This window comes from Podarcis tiliguerta (genome assembly GCF_965153285.1).
Source record: "Podarcis tiliguerta genome assembly, chromosome: 7".
NCBI lineage: Eukaryota > Metazoa > Chordata > Lepidosauria > Squamata > Lacertidae > Podarcis > Podarcis tiliguerta.
This window is the reverse complement of record NC_139540.1, coordinates 41,088,294-41,110,505: the sequence shown is the minus strand read 5'-3', so window position 1 is coordinate 41,110,505 and position 22,212 is coordinate 41,088,294. Positions and strand designations below refer to the sequence as shown.

Genomic DNA, 22,212 nt, shown 5'->3' with positions numbered 1-22,212 from the left:
GAGCTGGAGATATGCGTAGATAAGCACATCCTGAGTACCGGTGATGAGAAGACAATGGTCCATGTATGCATAGTCTGCCACCTGGCATTGCCCAGAGGAAAGGCCAGGCAGAGTGATTTGACAGGATTAGGGTCTTAACACCTTGCTTGAGGGATTATGGAGGACAGGGAAGGTGTCATGGAGTTCTAGAGAAATTGAGCAAATTGGCACGTTGATTTTCTATGATTTATAGATTTTAGTCCCTTCTGTCATTGACAGTTGGAAATAAATGGATATATTGTAGCGAAGAAGGAGGTGAAGAAGGCATGCCCCCCCATTCCGTATCAATTATTTATGAGCATATTAAAGGTAAAGGTACCCCTGCCCGTACAGGCCAGTCGTGTCCGACTCTAGGGTTCTGCGCTCATCTCACTTAAGAGGCCGGGAGCCAGCGCTGTCCGCAGACACTTCCAGGTCACGTGACGAAGCTGCTCTGGCAAGCCAGCACCAGCGCATCACACAGAAACGCCGTTTACCTCCCCGCTATAAAGCGGTACCTATTTATCTACATGCACCTAGGGGTGCTTTCGAACTGCTAGGTGGGCAGGAGCTGGGACCGAAAGACGGGAGCTCACCCCGCCGCAGGGATTCGAACCGCCGACCATACGATCGGCAAGTCCTAGGCACAGGGGTTTTACCCACAGCGCCACCCGCGTCCCTATGAGCATATTAGTCACAATATAAAGCCCATCTGTATGGCAGTCATGAATATTTACCAAACCTCTCCTCAGAAACTCCTGCACTCCCATCTGCATGCCCAGCATCTTGGGTGCTCTGACCTTTTCTCACAATTTTTGCACTGCATCTACTACTACATGTTAGGCACTAAATCATGATGTGCAAAGGGAGGAAAGGTGAAAAAATAGGCAGAAGGAGTAATTTCCAAATGTGCACAACTCTGTCAGGGGGAGGAATTGTGGGTGGAGGACTAGATGTGTTTCAGATGGGACGTATTTGTTCACTGCAACACCAAAAGCAGGATGGCTGAAATGCAGCTGCGACCCATATTTCTGCATGGCCATCAGATGACAAACTGCAGAAGGAAGAGGCTCTAAAACACTTTAAGTGAATTCTGCTTTGTATATGAGTCAACTGTGTATCCCTGTGACATCAGAAGTCTTTACGCAGGCCCAGGATGCCATTTGCTCAAATACGCTTGCACAACTGATGGCCTTGCAAGCCTTTGTTCTCACAGTTGAATCCTTTGGAGCAACAGGAAAAGGTTTTGAGTCATGGAGCAAGACTTAAATAGTAAAGGTAAAGGGACCCCTGACCATTAGGTCCAGTCGTGACCGACTCTGGGGTTACGGTGCTCATCTCACTTTATTGGCTGAGGGAGCCGGCATACAGCTTCCAGGTCATGTGGCCAGCATGATAAGCCGCTTCTGGTGAACCAGAGCAGCACACGGAAACGCTGTTTACCTTCCCGCCATACCTATTTATCTACTTGCACTTTGATGTGCTTTCGAACTGCTAGGTTGGCACTTTTTAAATATAATTTCAGAATTCACACTGGTTTTAATAGTCTTCATATTTATGTGTACAAACATTAGGTGTAGAGGGGGAAAATATATTGTAACTTTAGGGTAAGAATTTTATATGCTACAGAGGTCAATATAAAGATATAGAATCGATAGATTGCAGTGTGATCGTCCCATATAATCTAGGCGCAGGGAACCTGTGGCTCTCCAGATATTTGCTGGACTACAACTCCCATCAGCCCCAACTAGCATGGTCAATAGCTAGGGATGGTGGGAATTGTAGTTAAGCAGCATCTGATAGGCTGCAGGTTACCCATCCCTGCCATAACATGTCAAACAACCAAAGGCAAAGCTGCAGTCCTATGCACACTCACCCAGAGTTAAGTCCAACTGAACTCATTGAGACTTACTTTTGAGTAGACATGCTTAGGATTGCTGTGTAGGCTAGTGGGACTTCTGAGTAAACCTGCCTAAGTTTGGACTATGAGTGAAAAAAGTTTAAAAAAAAAAAACTTTCTAAAGTACATTTATATTTGCAAAATATTAATTGAACATATTGAAATCTATTGCTATGAGCACACCAAAGTTGAAGTAGTAAGAAACTTCAGGAGTGGTAGCACATATATCGGGTTTGGTTTCCTTCGAAGGAAGGTCACTGGAGACACTGGTGTCTTTGTAATAAGACAAATATGCAAGCTGAGCATAAGGTTGAAGGGCTTGAAGCAGAGTGGTTCTCAAACTTTTTTCTCTGGGCCACACTTTCAGAATAAAAATTTGCTCACACCACACCATTTTTTTTATTGATAAGAAATATGTCAGAAAACACAACTAGGATGTCGTCAGTATCACTCGACACTCTTCTGTGAAAATATATCCATATTCTGCAAATAATTATTATTTTTGATTATACTATACAATACTAAGCTGAAATGTTTAAATGTTTACAGTGGTACCTCCGGTCACGAACGGGATCCGTTCCAGAGGCCTGGCCGTATCCTGAAAATTTTGTAACCGGAGGACCGCTTCTGCACACAAACGCAGCGCCACAAAGCACTTCTACGCATGTGCGAAGCACGCAGAGTGCTTCTGTGCACACGCGAGCAGCAAACCCCCATCTGGGTTTGCCGCAGCCATAACCCGAAGATTCTGTAACCTGGAAGTTACGCAACACGAGGTACCACTGTATTTTAATGCCCTTGACTCTTCCCGCCACACTTGCAATCCTCTCCTGCCACACTCAGTGTGGCACACCTTTGAGAACCACAGACTTAAAGCAGTAACACTCCCAACAGAGGCTGCTGTTCCTTTAGGCTCCCAGGGGGCTTCTCAATGTCATATCTTGGGTTTCTACACAGAGAGCAAGTCAAGCCTCTGTGTCTACCCAGCTCCAGACAAGACTAGCCCAAACTAGCCCCCCCCCCCCCCGCCAGGCCTATTGTTCTTCTAATGCTACAATGATGTAGCCTCCAGCTAGGTAAGCAAGGAAGGCCTTCCCAAAACATGCACACACAAACAGGGAGGGCCAACTCTTTAGTCATGTAAAAAGATATAAAAAAGACTTATCTAGGCCTATTAACATAACAAAGAGACTGGTTTGTCCAGTTCAGTAGTTCCTTCCATTGCAGAATCCCATGATATAAAGCCATAGGCTTGTAGAGGGTTGAAAGATGGCAACCAAAACAACCCCCGCCAATCCTATAACAGTATCCGTATTTGCTAGGCTTCAAGCGATACTGAACACAGTTTGGAAATGTTAAAATACTCAGAATTACTAGCTAATGAATGAAACAGAACATACACACATAGGAAGTTGCCTTATACTGCTGAGTAGAACCATTAGTCCATATTACTCTCTCACTGTTGTCTACACTGGCTGGCAGCAGCTCTCCAGGTTTGGAACTAATGTGATTTGGAAATAATCACATTTGATTGGCCTGTTAATAAAAATTAAAACAAAACAAAACACATTGGCAGGATTTTAAGAAACATTTGCAATACGATGATAAAAGATAGAATTGGATACAATAAGATGAATAATATCACACAGACATGCATGAATTAATGATGAAACAATGGAACCACGAAAAGGGGCAGGCAGAGGGAAGTTAAGGGATTTGAGAAATCCCACATTTGAATGTTTTATTGAATGTGTAAACAGTATTGTAAGGTTTTTAATTTCTTTTTTTTAATGTTTATTTGATGTGATATTTGTTATATTGAAAATTAATTTTAAAATTTATTTTAAAAGGATTTCAATGGAATGCATCCTGATGCAATGTGTTTTCATTTTACCAGAGCAGTAGTAGTAACACAGAATAATGATACAGATGTGTATTCTTGCTTCTGAATGCCTAAGAGAGGCGCTCGACTGTAAACTGCCTATTTCGTTTTCTATCGCTGTTTTAGGGATACCTGTGATGCACGGCTACTGCAAAGTGCTATCCTACACAGGAGTTAAGTTCCGCCGGCCACCGTGGGGATTACTTCAGAGTAAACATGCATGGGACTTGCCCTGTGGATCAGGGTCAAAGAAAGAAAACAGCGCATCAGCCAGCGAACGAGGCCACCGATTGGCTAGCTGGCCCCCTTTGTCCGGCTCAGGGTGTCAGGTTTCCTCGCGCCGGCTTGGACTGGTCCTGCATCCGCCAATAATGCTTTTGCAGGGTGTCGCCAGTGTAACCGCCACAAACGGCCCCCAACGTGGTCTCGGAGAGTTCGTTGCACGGAACGGGAGATCTGCAGCTCGCGCGACTTTCCTTTTGCTGCAAGACGAAATCCTGCAATCGCAATCCAATCCAATAATTCCAGCTGCAAAGCTTCATAGCGCGTTGCGCGCTCGGCCACAGCAGGAGCAGCCGGCGCCAAGAGGCTTGATTTCCCAGGACTGCCAAAGTTTAGGCGATGGGATCCGCGTTAAGCAGCGACAGTCGGGAGGTGGCGAACCCTCTCCAGGTAGCAGAAGAGGAGAAGCAGCCGCCAGTCCCATCTTTTGACTGCTCCATCTGTTTGGAGGTGCTCCACCAGCCCGTAAGGACGCAGTGCGGCCACGTGTAAGTGAAACTCCCCTCCCGGAATTGGCTCAGGCGGGTGTGGGGAAGAGAGTGAATCCCCATTCTTTGCAATGCGAGAAGTCTGAAATTATGCTGCGACTTCGTTAGCTGCAGTTCTTTCCATACTTATGCTGGGACCAACCAACTTCCGTTTAATTCATTTTTCTTTTTTTAAAGAAAGGGTATTTGGCCTCCGTTTGGGATGCGATAATAAAACGACCTTTTTTTGGTGGTATTGCTAAAGATGCGAGCACAGAAAGAGTGTGTGCTTTGATCCAATTTAGCGCACGAACAAGTAATTTAACTTGACATTTGCATGCGGCGGATTCCATTCAGAAACAGAATCCGAGATCTAGGCGATTGGCATTAAAAGATGTACCTTTGTTCTCTTCATTCCCTTTAATATTTTGGGGAAAACAAGCTTTAAGTAAGATATTTGGGTCGGGGAAGAAGTGATGTGTGATCCGAATTTATTTAGATTTGTGAGTTGGTGTAGTGTAGTGGTTGAGCCAGTACAAACATTTCTGATCTACACTACACTGATCAACACTACACTGCTATCAAGATGTGAATACCTTACAGAGTTGTTGCAAAAATTACAAGAGAATGGATGTGGTGTGCTTGGACACTTGAAAGCACTATAAAAGTGCCACATACTTTTTGGAGATTTCTTTTGAGTTTCTGGGCCTGTTTTAACTTTCCCCAAATGGATTTGCTTGCATTGTATTTTATCAAGGAACAAAGGATCCATTTAATTGCGTTGTCCTCAGTTTGCTGATATGTCTTAAATATAAATTAATATGCATGTGGGTATAAAATACCAGTGTGTTTGTTTCTTTCGTTTGTATATTTTGAGAAGGAAGTATCCCGAGTTCTTAGAAGTATCCTTTTTGTAAATTTTTAATGGCAAAATTCAACCACTATTTCCCCTGATAAATTTTGGTTGAAAAAAATCTTTAAAAAACCATGATATTCTAAAACAAGGGAGGAACACTCCCAGATTTGGAAAGTGTTTCCCCATATTTTTATTCAGTGATGATGTTGATTCTATGGTGCAAATCTGTTCACTGTCAATATTCCAAAATATTGCAGTTCTCCCAATGTAGGAAAAGAAAATCAGAGTTGCCCCCCATGCCTGCCTGTGGATGGGCTAAAATTTATTTTCCTTAACAAATTTAGGTCAAGCACATACAAGGTTGAGACATTGTTATTAATGTATAGATGCCCCTTTCCATATTAAAGGAAAGGCCTAACTGTTGAATCATTAGCAGCCACAATTGCATTGTTTAACTTTTTTAACTCTACTAAAATGTTTGAATCGTGCACATGCTGTTAAGCATTCAGTGGGAGATATTCAGGCAAGAAACAAAACATGTTCTGAATAGCTTTTTTATATGCCAAAACCACCATTTTTACTCCCTAGTGAAGACTGGATATTGAAAAGAACAAATTTGTAAGGAAAAGTTGCCCTTGGCTTGTGTCTTCTTTACATTCCATCTGGGGGCCTGGGTCAGATGTAAGAGCCATCCCATGGTTTGAGTGTTGTGAATGCCTTTCATGCTCACAAGCTACAATTCCTCCCCCTCTCACTGATTCAATCAAGTACAGATTGATTCAATCAAGTACAGATTGATTCAATCAAGTACAGATCCTTTGCCAGCCAAATTGTTCAGACCATCTTGTCTCAACCTGCCTGGTATGAATCATACAAACTAGGCACACTTGTATTTATTTATTTACTGTTCTTGCATGCCACCATTTCTCCTTTGGGAGCCTATTTTCCCTGGTGGAGTAATGGATGGAGTGACAGTATGAACAACCCATCAGGCTATGGAATTTGGTGTCTGGCAGAGCCCAATAAAAAAGTTTTAGAAATCTTCACTCCAAAGCCATTTTCAGAAGCGAGCTTGTAACTTGACTAAGACCTGTATTGTTGGACATTTATGTAGCACCCACCTACATACATGTTTAAAATATATAAATCTGCATATTTCAATGTATGTGGTAGCAATCCTGGCACCAATTCTGCTTGGAGCAGAATTATTCAAGCGGACCTGCTGCCATACCAGAAACAATGAAGAAATGTGAGATTTTGTGTTTCTTCTGGAACAGCTAATTCAATCAATCCATCTTTATTGAGGTCAAAGACCAGACAGCAAAGTTTACAACAACAACGCTAATTCACAATGCAATGCTGCAAGGAATTCTGCGGTACATTGTTACTTCCTACAGGGACACTTCATTTCATGCTGCTAAAACCAGCAAAAATCTTGAGTCAGTCCTGTATACTAAAAAAGTTGAAAGGTCTAATGCCCTAAGCCAAGAAGGTGGATAGTCTACCAGCTGCAGTTGAATGGTATGCCTCTGTGTTGCTTCTGTGTTATGTGCAAATTCAGATACATATAAACAGCCGGCACTTGATCTTTGTAAATATCATTTGGATGTAACCCAAGAAGTAGGTTTTTAAAATTGTATAACTCTCTAACTTTGCTTAACTTATTAACTAGGGTTCATTGTTTAAAACCTTGCACGTGTTTGGAAACCACAATGAAACTTTCCTTTTGGATTAATCTAAGATAAAACTTCTTTTCAGCTATGGCTGAGGAGAAGGATTTGAGTTTGCTCGACTAATCCTTACTTAGTACAACAAAAAGCCCATGGCAGCATTTCCTTTACAGTACATGCAGAAATGTTGCAGGTAAAAACAAAACATTAGCAGGAACTTGTTATTTGTCTAAAGTCTCACATGAGCAATTTTAAGCCCCTGTTTGTAGAAATGAAGAACATTACCTATAGGCAACAGAATGATGGAATACTAAAGCTTAGTATTTAAATGCACAAATATGGTTGGTAGTTAAGGGGTTAGCCCCATGGAACTCTGTAGTACCCACTTCTAAATAAATATACCGTATTGGCCTGAATATAAACCTCACTTTCCGCCCAAATTCTGACAGTGAAAAGTTAAAGTGCGGCTTAAATTCACAACCTTACGCCACCAGCAAAGCGGCATGGCTCTCCACCCCCAAGCAGCCTGGGAATGTGGGCCATGGCACACAGCCCTCCTGCCACTCCCAGCACCCCTCTAGCTGTCAGGGGGGGAAGGGGGGAGGCCACCAGCAAAGCGGCACGGCTCCCTCCCACAGGAAGCAGCCCGGGAGTGCGGGGCAAGGGCACGCAGCCCGCCCACCGCTCCCAAGCCTTCCCCCAAGCACAGGTCAGTTGCAGACCATGGGACTTGCCCTGAAGCCAACACAAGTATTTTAAGCACAACATTTTTTCGTGTTTCGAAGGCACAGATATCTGTGTTTGTTCAATGTGAATGTAGCCCTACGGTTATGGCCTGACCATAGGTTGCAAAGCAGTGATGGGTGACCCCCAACTCCTCAAACAGGGTTGGATCAGAAATAAGCCATTCTATTCCTCATCCCGTCTGCAAAAGTGAAAAAAGAACTTGGCTTGTTTTTGAGCCAGTCTGAATTTGGACTAGAGGCCACCAGCAGCAGCCCTAATCCTCAAGCCTCCCTCCCCTATCTCCCCATAAGCCTCCTTGCCTGCCCCCTGCTCCTCCAAATACCTCCTTCCTTCCTTCCTTCCTTCCTTCCCACCCACTCACCTACCCTTTTTCCTGCCCCACATGCCTGGCTGCTGCTGCTGACACTCTTAATTTGAGGGGAAACAGGAGCAGGGAAGAGAAAGAGGTCTCTTTGCACCTCCCTCTGGTCCAAGAAGCCCACAGGGAAACTACTGAAATGCCCCTTGGGAGAAACTACATTTCCCAGGATCTACTTAGGGACACATTTATTCAGGTATTTATTCGGGTATTGTCTTTTCCCCCTTGAATTTTAAAGGCGTGGCTTTATATTCAGGTGCGGCTTATATTTGGGCCAATACAGTACATAGGATTCAGTTTCTAAGGTTTTTCAAGAGTGATGCTAAAAACACCTTTTCAGTTTGGAAGACATTACTCACCAAATGTTTTATGGATTAGAAAGTGGAACAGAATGAAGCTGTTTCATGTAAATGAAATACATGTTTTACATTCAGATTAAAGATAAGAGAAATAATTTTTTTAAAAAAGTTTTAAGCTGCAGTCCAACTTCACTTACTTGGGAGTAACTCCACTGAATAATTAGGACTTAATTCTGAATAGGCCTGGTCAGGGTTGCACTGAAACTAACCTTTGAAACTTTCATCACAGATCCAACATGTTATTCTGCTGTATAACTTAACAACACAACTTTTCTATAATGTAGACAGTAGGGTGAAAACACAAGACTGTTATTCAGTTAAAAGCATGGGCGTAGCCAGGATTTATGTTGGAGGGCAGGCTTTATGTTGGGAGGGGCAACCTCAGTTAGTTAAGTATTTTGTATTGATTTGCTTGATGGGGGGTAACTGCCCCTCCCTGCCTTTTCTTGGCTGTGCCCATGGCTAAATGGCTAAAATAATGCAGCCCTTTTACCTGTTCTTCCTACCTTTGTTGTACATGAAGGATGAATTAAGTCACATTGTTGCAAACTTTTTATGGAAGTAAATTGAACCAACTTCTGATCATAGGAAAACAGCCTTATGCTGAGTCAAACCATTGGGCCTTCCAGTCCTGTATTGCTGATATGGAGTGGCAGCAGCTCTCTGTTTCTGGCAGAAATCTTTCCCAACCTTGCCTGAAGACAGCAGAGATTGAACCTGGCATGCATATCATATGGTCTTCTAGGAGAAACAGCCTTTCCCCTCAAGGCAACTGGTTAAGAATAGGTCTCATTCTGGTTAAGAATAGGTCTCATATTGGCGAAAATGCAGAACTGTTTTGCACATATTGGTTTTGCTGGCTGCAGTAATAATTGTGTTGCATTTTGATGAAACTGGGTTGCCACAAACAAGGCATATGTCATGGAGGAGCAAAAGGTACAGTGGCAGGAGAGAGAGACAGAGATAGGGCACAGAAAGGGACAGGTGATGTGCCAAAATACCATATTTTTCGCTCTATAACACGCACCTGACCATAACACGCACATAGTTTTTAGAGGAGGAAAAACTGTAGGCATGCCACCCGTAGGCATTTCCTCCATAACACGCACAGACATTTCCCCTTACTTTCTAGGAGGAAAAAAGTGAGTGTTATGGTGCAAAAAATACAGTAGATGGATGGGTCAGAGCAGTGATGCCCTGGTGCTCAAAGTGCTTGGAAGACAAGGGAGGCCAACAGCAGGTGGAGCCAGAGCCAATACAGTGGTACCTCTGGTTAAGAACTTAATTCATTCCGGAGGTACGTTCTTAACCTGAAACTGTTCTTAACTTGAGGTACTACTTTAGCTAATGGGGCCTGCCGCTGCCGCTATGTCACCGGCACACGATTTCTGTTCTCATCCTGAGGTAAAGTTCTTAACCCAAGGTACTACTTCTGGGTTAGCAGAGTCTGTAACCTGAAGTGTTTGTAACCCAAAGTGTTTGTAACTGAGGTGTTTGCAACCCGAGGTACCACTGTAATGGGCAGAACTAGTTCTAGTTTTGTCCCCATCCTCCTTCTGAATTCTACAAGAGCAGCACTGAGGCAGAGGACGAAGCTGACAGGCAATGCCACCAGCCTAGATTAGTTTTCAGTAAAAAAAAAAGGCACACCAAGCACTGTTCAGGCTCCTGTTTAATTAGCGTCTGCTGCTATTGGTGCTGGGAGTAAGGGAACTAATGCTGCTCCACAGCTAGCTCACCTTTTATCTTCTCCACCTGCCAAATATGCACGAACATTTTATTTATTAGGTATATTTCAGGGAAGCTTATGTGGTACTAACGCAACCAACTTCTTTAAAAAAGAGCATTTCCCAGAACTATGTATTGATTGAGCACTGCTAAGAACCCCTTAGTTCATTGATGTCAGCACTTCCCAGATCAACCTAACAGATTTGGTGTAGTTCCTTAGTCACACACTTTGTTCAATATTCAAGGCTACAGTGGTACCTCGGGTTACAAACGCTTCAGGTTATGCGTTTTCGGGTTGTGCACCACACTGAACCTGGAAGTACTGGAACGGGTTACAGTGCACGCACAGAACCGCTAAATCACGCTTTGCGCATAAGCGCCAAATCGCAAGGTTGCGAATGTGCCTCCCACGTGGATTACGTCGCAAACTGAGGTTCCACTGTATTTCCACACACTTTGTTGCAGTTTAAGCTTGCACAGAGGTAGGAAAGTCTGTGGGGGTGACGGAAGCCCCAAAGGTTTTTTGGTTTTTTTTTAAGGGCTCAGGCTTGTTACAGTAGGCTTAGACACAACATCAGTAAAAGCTTTAGTCATTTTCCCGGCATTATCTCCAGAGCCATGTGGACACTCCTGGCAGTCTGCCACTTTTCAAACATATCCCTGTCAGCTCTTGTGTGCATGGTGTTATAGCCATCGCAATGTGATTATATCCAAAAGACTGGATTTCATCCCGTCATTTGTGCAATAATTTCATGAATAAGTAATTGGCTTCAACTTTCTGTCCTCTACCTTTATTTTCATGTACTCTTTATGTCTGACTGAAGCTGGGAATAATCACTGAAGATGTATCTGACGACTACTCTTTCAAACCAAGGATTATGATACTCTGCACATGCTCAATTTATTCCTGTGTCTTTTTTATTTGTATGTATGTGAATCAGGTTAGCACAACAGAATCTTGCACAAATATTTGCAGTGAAACAGCTACAGGCACAGCTCAGCCGATGTTAAGCACTTGTGAGTTCCATTGATTTCAGTAAATGAGTAAAAATGCCTTTTATTTACTCTTCTCCATTAAATTCAGCAGGACATTAAAGTGCTTAACCTTTGGCTGGATGGTACCTCTCTTTTTTTTTTTTGTTTGCTCGAAGTGCTTGATCTCTCCCATAGTGCTTTACTAATACTTGGGAGAGTTTGCAGGCGCTTGCATGTTAATGAGTAACTTTAGCTAATGCGCAGATATCCCCATAACAGAACACACTATCTTCTGTAGCCTCACTTTATCAGTGGTCCTGTAGATTGGGATTCTCAAGTAAACAAAATGATTAACACAAGAACTGATGTAGAAACCAATCTTCCTATAAGGTCATGTTCACTAGTGATCATAACTGTGACTTTTCAAATTGCTTTCTTTAAAGTGGTGGTTTGTTTGGAAACAGTATTTATTTTTATCTCTCCGTTAGATTTTGCCACTCCTGTATTGCAGCAAGTCTAAGGAATAACACATGGACATGTCCCTACTGCCGGGCATTTCTTCCTTCTGAAGGGATCCCAGCAACTGATATTACCAAGATGATGAAAAATAGACACCAAAATTGTGCCGAATGTGGAACACAGGTAAATAAATATTGGCATTCCATAATTTTCTGCCTCATAGATTTAAGCATTCTGAAATGCATGGGGATTTGAAGTTAGCAACCCTAAGCACATTTACTTGGGAGCAACGCCTATAGAATTCTCAATGTACATTATCCCCAATTTAACAAATCCTGTGATCTTACATTTGCATCCTTTACCTTTAGGAAAACTATGGTAACCATCACTTTCCCTTTTAACAATTTAACCTGTAAATGTTGAATTTTAACATATTGAATCACTTCATGTAGTTTAGAATGAAGAAATACAAGGCACTTCCGCTTGGAGAGTTTGGGCAACCCAACTACAATCCTAAGCATATTTTGTTGGAATTAAATGTGACCTACTTCTGTCTACTAAACAAGCTTTAGGGCTAGTCTGCTAGTGAATAGCATTCTGTACAGCAAAATACTGACACAATGTTTCTTAAAATGAATCTAGGTGCTCCTCAGTGAAATGCGAGCTCATCTGAGAACTTGTGACCAATATATAGAGAAATATGGGCCCCTACAGGAAGTTGCATACCCAGACACAAGGTAAAGTGTACCTTAATAAAATAATGGTGGGAGAATCTACTCTCAGCTTGGTTTATATATATATTCTTTCACAATCTTAGCCTTCCCTTACCCAAGTGACTTAGGGTGAATGATGATACAGTTTAAAATCAAATTATAACTCACCATTTTAAATAAACCAAACATAGATCATTTAGCAGATACTAATTTAAATCTTAACTACTGATGCCAGGTCAACAAAAAGGCTTTGTGGAACTTCTGTAAGATTCTCATACTTTGAACTTAGGCAGAGGCAAGGGAATTCTGCAGCTGCAGAAAATAGGTAATGCTATACATGTATTCACACTTTTAAGGTCAAACAAGTACCTTGAATTTTGCTTCAAATACTTATATCAATTCAGTGCATGGGCAGGACTACTATTGTAATGTAATTCTGGTGACCAATTCCAATGTTCAGCAACCTTTGAAGAAACTGTTGGCATCCTTGATTGTGCTGTGTGGGTGTGGGGGGGTTAATTTTGGAGAAACAATTAAACCATTTCTGTTGTATGTGTTAGACAGGAAGGCACTGTGCAAAGCATAGTGTTCTCTGTTCACAATATTTAACCATATCTTTATGCCTACAGTCTTTACTCGCATCATGTCCCCATCCCATCTCCAGTAGAGAGAGGCTTGATGCAGAATCCTATTTAGCAAAGTGGCTCACCATCCAGTTCAGTTGCCAGCTCTAGAATATATTGGCTTTTAATATGCAAGTACTACACCATCTGTAAAATGTAAAAATGCAGCTAATATATAAATAGTACCTTATGTGATTTCAGATATCCGTGCCCTTTCTGCCAGTATTCATTGGATGAAGAAGATTTTCTGGATCATTTTCTCACTTTCCACAGATCTGACAGGAGAGCCGTGGTAAACACCTTATTTTTTTTAGGTTCAAACCGCATTGTTGTTTAAATCAATTGACTGACTGTTTGAAATATTAGGTAGCAGCATAAACTAGAATATGCATATTTATGGTCAACTAATAGGTGATGATAGATAGATAGATAGATAGATAGATAGATAGATGATATAGATAGTTCCTTCAAGGCATTCTATGTAGTAAGTGACAAATAAATATGATAAATGAAAATATATGACTTTGCTGCTATTACATCCAGATGATGTTTCCAGTATTCCATGTCACCAAGTTTTATGGGATCAGTTTCAGTTGACGCCATCTTCATTGATTAAAGCTAGCCAGAGAGGTTGACTACGTGACTATGTTGGTTCAGACAGTAGTGAATGTCTCATTACAAGGAGGAGTGGTGCCTCTGGCTTTAAAAGAAGCTCTGATACAATCTATCCTAAAGAAGACAACTTTGGATAATTATTGACCAGTTGCTAATACTCTCTTGGGTAAGGTGATCAAGAGAGTAGTGTCAGTGCAACTATAGGCATTATTGGAAGATATCAGTTTTCTTGACCCATTTCAGTCTGGCCTCAGGATTGGTTTCAAGAATAAATCAGCCTTAGTTGCCCTGATGGATTAACTGGGAGAGGGAAAGGGAGATTGTGACCCTGCTGCTGTTACTCAACCTTTTAGCATCAGTCAGTTCCATGATCTCCTCCTGGTCCAGCTCTGTCAGATAGCATAAAAAGAGCACACAAGGGGAGAAAAGCACTCCATAGCTAGGAATGTGTACCTCATTTATGCAAACCCCCCCCCCCCAAGGCAAACCAACAACATCTAAGCATAAGAGACTGGTTTACAAGGCATTTTATTAGTTGTATACAAAACAGAACAAGGAATTATCTGAATTTACTGGTAACAAACATCAGTTAATATATTTTTAGTCACTCAGGATGTGGAGATTTTGCTTTCTTTAGCAATAATCATTTCTTTTGCTACTGTGAAAACACTTTCTTTTTTAGTGCATTTATTTTCCCCCCTTGAACTATTTACAGTACTGTCCGATTTGTCGCTTATCACCTGGTGGTGGTTCAAGTTATTGCAGCAGGAATTTCTTAAGGCACCTTCAGCTCAGACATACGTTCTATTATGAAGACTATATAGTGAGTAAATTGCCTGGTTGTTTTTCCTAACCCCCTGCTAAGAGTCATTTATTTACAACTTCCACCTCCCCCATATCTCCTTGATAAGTCATATGAGGACATATGTAGATTGCAAGAATGTCATGGCTGGGGAATTAGAAAGGTTACAAAGCCTTAAGAAACTTCAGTGGAGAAATAATCAAATAGCTCAAAGGTGCTACACTCATGCAGAGAAGCCTAACTTCCTGAATACCAGTCCAAGAATTAGTGAAGGAGTTGTTCCAATCTCTCTTTCTGATCTAATCCTTCCCCACCCACCCCAGTTTGAGTATGCTTTTGAAATAACTGCAACAGGTTTCCCAGAAAATTAGGGGACCAAGTTTGGGTGTGGGGGAGCAAGTGAGAGGCATTGTTCTTAATAGTTTAGGGCAAACATTAGAGCCAGAGGTCTAGAGCTGTAGTCTCTCACTTCCAGATAAGCTCCAGTAAGTAGTATATGATAGGGGGAATCCAATATAGAAATAAATGACATTAAATACAATGAAACATAAAATGGAGCATAGTACAAAAATTAAGCAACCATGCTAACTTAGACAAATCATTCTGTTTTTCTTGTTTACCTATTTCTGCAAGAAAGGAAATCATCTTGTGTAATAAGAATATTATAGTTGTATTCATAGAGTATAATTGCATGGGATAATAATTCACTTAGCCCAACCCTGATTTTCTTGTACTGTGATTCACTAGAGAACCTCTTGTCTTAGATCATTGGTGGTATCACATAAACACTAGAAACAAACATCTCAGACTGTCTTGCTGTTATGTTAGCAGAATTTGTCCTGGTGGTGCAAATTTCTCAATGGGTAGAAAGCTGGAAGTGGGCTGATACAGTTGCCCTTATGCCTGATGTCTATTCACTCTTGAAAAACTAGCACTTAAGGGCACTAGAAGTAAACATCTCACTGACATTCTGCCCCTCTTTGCAAACATTTATTGTTAATCAGAAATTGTATCCAAATATGGTTTCGCTTTCCTTGGAAATGTTAGTGCAGGAAAATCTAAATTTGGATGGTAGATACGGAAGGCTCAAGAGGAGATGATGCTAGATATCATTAAGATTGGTGCTTATGGTCTCATTGGTGTTGGTCTAAATAACGGTTCAACTACGGTTGCAGCCTAATAGGACTATTTTTATTGCTAAGCAGGATTTTGTTTTGTTTTTGCTTTGCTTGCATGTCTGACTATCTTCTCTTCTTATTTCAGGATATAAGTATAGTGGAAGAAGCTCTTGTTGAAAGAGTTCTAGATCGGTCATTAATAGAGTATATGCATGTGCCTAATCCAAATACGGCGTAATCTGATCAAAGTTTGGAAGATATACCAAATGGATTCGCTACACTGTGAATTAAAATGTTGCTTGTAAAGTATTGTTGTCAACTTCTTTAGGATTATAGTTCAGCCTCCCTAATAACAAATTATTTTTAGCATTGTCAAAATTCATTATTTTGTTATATTGTATAAGCATGACAATCTTGAATGGTTATGACCTTCTGAGAAGGTAATCTTGTTGTGACCTACTGAGCTGAGCACACCAAGGATTCTTCCTGCAATGTGCACTGATTAGAAGCAGTTAGGGCCATCTTTCTGGATGGGCTGCTACTGCTTATAAGTATTTTTCCTCTTCTCAGGATGTCACTACATCAAGAATTCTCAGGAGTGCACAGCCATGTGAGAGCTGCACCTGATTTCTAACTGCATTCACTTAGTTTCTGGGAAACATTTATGCTAAAAACTTGAGCAGGGATAGGAAACATTTGACCTTCCAGATGTTGCTGAATACTCCCATCATTCCTAGCCATTGGCCGTGTTTGCTGGGACTGATAGGAGTTGTAGTTCAGCAATATCTGGAGGGCCAATGGTTTCCTAAGCTTGTCTTAGGTGGTATCCAATAAAGGCTGAAAAGTGAATAGGGCCTAAATGAGGATCAATTAAGCACATGAATTTGGTGTGGTATCAATGCAATATAAAGATGAGCAAAATAATTAATGCAGCATAAAACACACCTCAAGGTCTGTTTCTACAACATCCACTGGTGTTTTAGGTTGCAATGTAACAATACTTACCTGGAAGTAAGTCCCATTGGACTCAGCAGGACTTGTTTGAGTAGTCAAACATATTTTTTTTGCTATTAGTGAGTTATGATACAAAGTAGCATTTTACAGATAACCTCGACTTGATTTATATAACCTAATCCACTACCAAATTTTCAAAACATTAAAGGCTGAGAAAATTTATCTTCCAAATTAGCCATCAAAAAGATTTATTTTCAATGTACCTTCAAATTTGTCATCAAAATTAGAAATGGATTTTGCCTTGCCTAATTATATTGTTTAAAGAGCTACATTACATTGAGAAAAATAACACTGTCACTCTTTTGAATATTAAAAATTATTTTTTACTGCCTGTTTCTTTTGCAGCAAAACTTACTAAGAAGCCTCTTGTCTTAAGTTTTTTTTTTTTTTTTGTAAAAAAAAATGACCAAAGCTCAGAGCATCTTGTGACTATGCTTTCAAAGGGCAGGCCAGAGTTTTCATGATCATTTAGATGTTGCAATGCCAATGAGGGAGAGCAAACAACTGTTTACTTTCTGAAATGTCATAATACAGATCAGAGTTCAAAAAGAGAAGCTACAGTTAATGTTTGACAAATAGTACTATATCATTTTACAGTTCTGAGGACTTCAGTAGAATTATTAATAACAGCATATTTTACACTGATAGAGCAGCTTGAAGATAAGGTGCAAATTTTTAGTGAGGGAAAGTAGTAAAGCCAAAACCAGCAGCTCCTAATAAGAGATTGCCTTCCTATTTTGTTCCATGCTGTATTCAGTTGTTGTAACAGACTAATATGACATACATATATATTGATTAAATAATGCCTAAGTGTTTTTCATTGATGCAGTTAACTGTAAATATATTTTGTAAGAATTAAAGTGCACATTTGTACATAAATACTTGAAATGGTGTAAATACTTTATGAGAAATCTGTTCTTATAGATATATAAATATATAAAATGCTCTGATGGATTCACTCACTCATGAAGGCATCAAAATGGCTAGGATCTTGCACAGAACTAGGAAGACTGGACATTTGCACACCACCCTAATCTTCAAGCACTGCAAGATTCCAGGGGCGGCAGGTGGTTTCCCAGGGTTTGGATTCCTTGGAATGATTATGGATTGCTTACACCCATATACAGCCCTGAGCCTACAGCACCCCAGAAGGTCTTGCTTCTCCCATAGCCACAGCCTTGAACTCAAGCAGAAATCAAGCATGGTTTTCCTTCTCAGGCCAGAAACCTGCCTCCAGCTTCTAGCTCTCTCTCACACAACTCTGCCTCTGTCCTTCTCACCAACAGCTGGAGAGGGGCCCACTCATTTGCCTTCTGGCACAAAGCCACTTAACTTTTTTACCCTAAGGGGGGCATTAACTCACCAAGAAGCTGGCCTGGCTATTCCAACAATTGAATTCATGCTTTGTCTAGGAATTAGAAGGGACTTTGGCATACAGCCTAACCTCCACCCCACCAAATTACGACACACTATTGTCTGAGGTGCTCCTTAAATGTTACCTAGCCATGCCCCTTTTCATTACTTAACCATACAGATGGGCTGGAATTGCATGGATGCTAACCTCAGACTCCATATTCTGGGGGAATGCTGATTCTATGGGTTAGGGTTCCCAGGTGCACTCCATGTGCTTACAGAAAAGCAATTCCCTCACAGCTAGGGTAACATTTTTAAAAGAGACACTTAACAAAACTGAACAGAGTTGCAGATTCAAAGTATACCCCCCGCAAATAGTGGAGACACTTCTAGGGTCCATAGAAGACAAATATTTTGCCATAAACTGTAGTCCACCACACTTGATGATTACCAGAAAAGTCTTAATTGGGGACAAGATGACAACACCCCAGGTGGTCAAGGTACTTTCAGGCCATTCAGAATACCAAAATCTATTACACACGTTGTAGAAAGTTCTGAAAAGCTAGACATTTTCCTAGCCTTCAATCATATATGAAACTTACCTTATTTTAACCAACACTGTGGCCCAAAGCAAGCCAATCCAAACATCAGATGAAATGCAGAGTCTCATCAGGTTTGGATTTGTGGAAAAGGGAAACAAAGTAGCAGCCATGAATGTAGGTCTTTTAGCTTCATTTGTTAGTGTAGATACAAAGATAGCCATTTTTAAGGGCTGATAACCATTATTTAGATCCTGGCTACTGTGTCAAAAGATTATTGTGAAAAAGCAGTAGTTTGGTGATGCAGGGGTGGGCCACATAAGTAACTTAACAGTTATCATCCCTCACAATAAATGAGAATTATTTGGAAGCCTTGTCAACCAATGGTATTCACTATGTAACTTACAATTTATAGGGTCAAATCGTTCTGATTCATGGGCTGCATTGATGAGTAAAACTTTTTTTTTTTTTTTAAATATTTTATTCGATTTTGCATAAAAGACGACAAAGCAAAACAAAAGCAACAAACAATACACAAACATAACATACTACAAACAACAGAAATAAAAGCAATCTTATCTTCATATTGATCTTGCATTAACTTGCTTCTCTGACTTCCCCGAGTCTCCCTTCCCTGTATTCCAATTCATACAATTAAACAACAAATCCCTTCCCTCTGTCATAATTAACCTCCTTTCTGATTTAAATGTCTTAATATAGCTTATTCAATGCTTAGAACTTAAGATGTTGGGTCTTCTGATCCTTAAAATTTTACTCCAATAACCTTATACATTCAATCTGGTGTTATTTTAACATTCATTAATCTTGTAGTGTTTCTGTAAATAGTCTTTAAATTTCTTCCAATCTTCTTCCACCGTCTCTTCTCCCTGGTCTCTGATTCTGCCAGTCATTTCTGCGGATTCCATGTAGTCCATGACCATTGATGAGTAAAACTACTGCAAATTTAATACTGAATGTAACACTGAAGTAAAAGCCATACTATATGAACAGTAGTGCAATGTATGAGCTTTGGGAGAAAGTGTTGCTGACCCAGCAACACCAGTGACCATTATACTGGGTCCCAGGGCAAGCAGAACCCAACTGCTCAATCATGTGGGTCACTCACCAATTCTGTAGCTCAAGATCAAGGCATTAAGCTGAGGGCCTATGGAAGTATAGAAATATATTCTATTTAAATCAGTGGGAATTTGTTCAGGTCGAGTATGTTACAGTAAAATCTGGGTGCGAGGCTGCTCTGCCACCCAGCTCGTCGGACTAAGTCCGCGGGTCCCTGCGGAGGAAAATGAGCTCAGCCGGAGACAGGAGCAAACTGCAGAAGATCCAAGTTTATTGCGCAACAGGTTCAAGGCGAGATTGAACCGTGAGAAAGGGGTGAAATGAACTTTTGAAACTCCCCCTCCATGTCCCAGAATACAGTGCAAAATACATCCCAGTTACATCATGAATACATTAAGAGGAGGTTGGGTTACACAGGATTAACATATGGAGGAGGGAGGGGGGAATATGCAGAGCTGGAGATATACGCAGATAAGCACATCCTGAGTACGGTGATGAGAAGACAATGGTCCATGTATGCATAGTCTGCCACCTGGCATTGCCCAGAGGAAAGGCTTGGCAGAGTGATTTGACAGGATTAGGGTCTTGACACCTTGCTTGAGGGATTATGGAGGACAGGGGAGGTGTCATGGAGTCCTAGAGAAATTGAGCAAATTGGCATGTTGATTTTCTATGAATTTTATAGATTTTAGTCACTTTTGACATTGACAATTGGAAATAAATGGATATATTGTAGTGAAGAAGGTGAAGAAGACATGCCCCCCCCCCCCCGTATCAAGTATAAAACGTGTTTCTATTTCTTCCTGCATTGAATTAAAGAAGTTTCAGCAGCGGAAGGTAACTTGAAAGGCGGAGATATACAAATAAATATTTATCATAGAGATAATGGGTCATTTCAGAATAAGCAGTATGTGTAAATTATGTGTGAAGATTTTGATGAAAATCATATTAAAATATATAAAAATGGCGGGATCCTTTATTGTCACTAAATGAGTGATTTATAATGTTTTACTTTAAATAATTTTTGTTCATAAAAATTTGCTGCCTGTGTTTCAACACAGCACTTACTGCAAAAGATAAAAACTTTCAAAAATTCAGTAGTAACTATGAGAATCCAATATGTACTCTTAAACTAGTCATGATATACTTTTTATATGTGTGTTTTAAAATGAGGGGCATATATCCAACTGTGGGACATACACTATGTGTGTGTGTATAAGAGTGAAGCCTTAATCCTGCTTTTTTCGAATTTAACAAGTCTTTCACATCCTTCCATTTTGTCACACACTTTGCCCTATTTACAGTCTTCTGTTCCTGGCTGGCGCTTCAGGATCCTTTCACACCCGATCTAAGACTGGCTGTACGTGAGTGAAGGGAGCAATGTGTAATCCTGGCCCCATGACTTATTGTCTTGGGCATGCCTCTCTTTCCTGTGCACTGACGGGATAACACCCTAAGACTTGTTTCAGCTGACATGCTTTGATCAGCAATCTATCTATTCCCTGATGGGTCCATCTCCCCCACAATGCCGGCTAACACTGTTAGCAAGCTGACATGTATCATGCAAGCAGCCATTAGAGGGCGGTCGCAATTCAGGAAGCAGAAGGGCGGTGAGAGCTGCTGCAGCTGCTGGGGAACCGTGCGGCTAACTTCTCAGAAGACCGTGTCTCTTCCGCTCTCCTAAGCAAGAACCCTATTTTGACACCCAGGCAGAGACTGGCCGCCGAAGCACAAATTTCTGAGGTAACAATGGGAGAAAGCAACATGTTAGAAAAGGAGAGAAGGAGCATAGTCCACCTAAATGGGGCCTCCCAAGGTTTTTTTCCGCCCTTCCGGACAAGGCCTCATCATGGCACCTCTGTTATAAGGCGGGCCTACTATGGTCTCAGGGCTGCTAATAACCCGATATCGGGTGTCCTTTGAAACTCTATATCCCCTTTGTCCACGTGTCTGTTAAAACGGCTCAATGCGATTTACACCGAAGGAAAAAAAAGAGCATACAAACACAATTATGCTTGAGACACAATGGCCCAGCTCCTGGCCTACCCTACACAGAAAGCAAATTCAATCGCTATCCGCAAGCCACACCTAAGAGAAGTGTTTGCAGAAAGAAGGGTAAAAGATGTGCAGGCATTTAATGAATTAAACGTTTCCGTCTGCGTTCAGAACACAGTCCGGAATCCTCTTTTCCCCTGATATTTTTCCTCTCCCCAGACCCAGAGGACTAGAGACTTCACAGTGCAGTTCATTCTCTGTGTGTTTTTAAACTAGGCAGCAAATCTGTGTTCAGTGGGGTTTATTATGGTCAGTTAAGCGAGCAGGGTACGTATATGCCATTCCGCAAGGGAGCTTCGGAACTGAAGGGGGTTGTGCTGTGCATATAGCCATTCCCCACAAGCCGTCTTTTGGGAGCCCAGTTCTTGCGCCTTCACGCGACAGGAGGGCAGTGGTGAAACATTAGGTCTTGGCGAGCCCCTCACAAACGTGCCACTTTAAGCCTTTCGCGAGGAGGCCCGCCAGCGCTTAAAAGAAACTGGCGGTCGAAAAAGCGGCTTCCGCGTCGCCTCCAGGCAGCCAGGCAGGCGGAGGGAAGAGGAGGAGGAGGAGGAGGCGGCGGCGACGACTCTTGTTCAATAACAATTCACGCCGGAGGGGAG

The 22,212-nt window shown here is 41.4% G+C and overlaps 1 protein-coding gene across 2 annotated transcripts; it reads left to right on the top strand.

Annotated features, from left to right (window-relative positions):
• The first annotated feature begins 3,852 nt into the window (after positions 1–3,852).
• RNF125 (ring finger protein 125) lies at positions 3,853–17,465 on the top strand. 2 transcript variants are annotated; one of them, XM_083449804.1, is made up of 6 exons: positions 3,853–4,570; positions 11,731–11,884; positions 12,344–12,438; positions 13,239–13,329; positions 14,368–14,475; positions 15,718–17,465. In XM_083449804.1, the coding sequence occupies exons 1-6, from the start codon at positions 4,422–4,424 to the stop codon at positions 15,808–15,810; spliced, it is 690 nt and encodes a 229-aa protein (XP_083305930.1). In that variant the 5' UTR covers positions 3,853–4,421; the 3' UTR covers positions 15,811–17,465. The 2 variants fall into 2 exon arrangements, with proteins under 2 accessions (XP_083305930.1, XP_083305931.1); XM_083449805.1 differs by lacking the exon at positions 3,853–4,570 and adding an exon at positions 10,828–11,632.
• Positions 17,466–22,212: the final 4,747 nt, after the last annotated feature.

Excerpts from the sequence above, each read along its gene's own strand:
- RNF125 (XM_083449804.1), top strand. The coding sequence starts at position 4,422 with ATGGGATCCGCGTTAAGCAGCGACAGTCGGGAGGTGGCGAACCCTCTC. Across the intron at positions 13,330-14,367 it reads GATCTGACAGGAGAGCCGTG|TACTGTCCGATTTGTCGCTT; the intron begins GTAAACACCTTA and ends AACTATTTACAG. Across the intron at positions 14,476-15,717 it reads TCTATTATGAAGACTATATA|GATATAAGTATAGTGGAAGA; the intron begins GTGAGTAAATTG and ends TTCTTATTTCAG.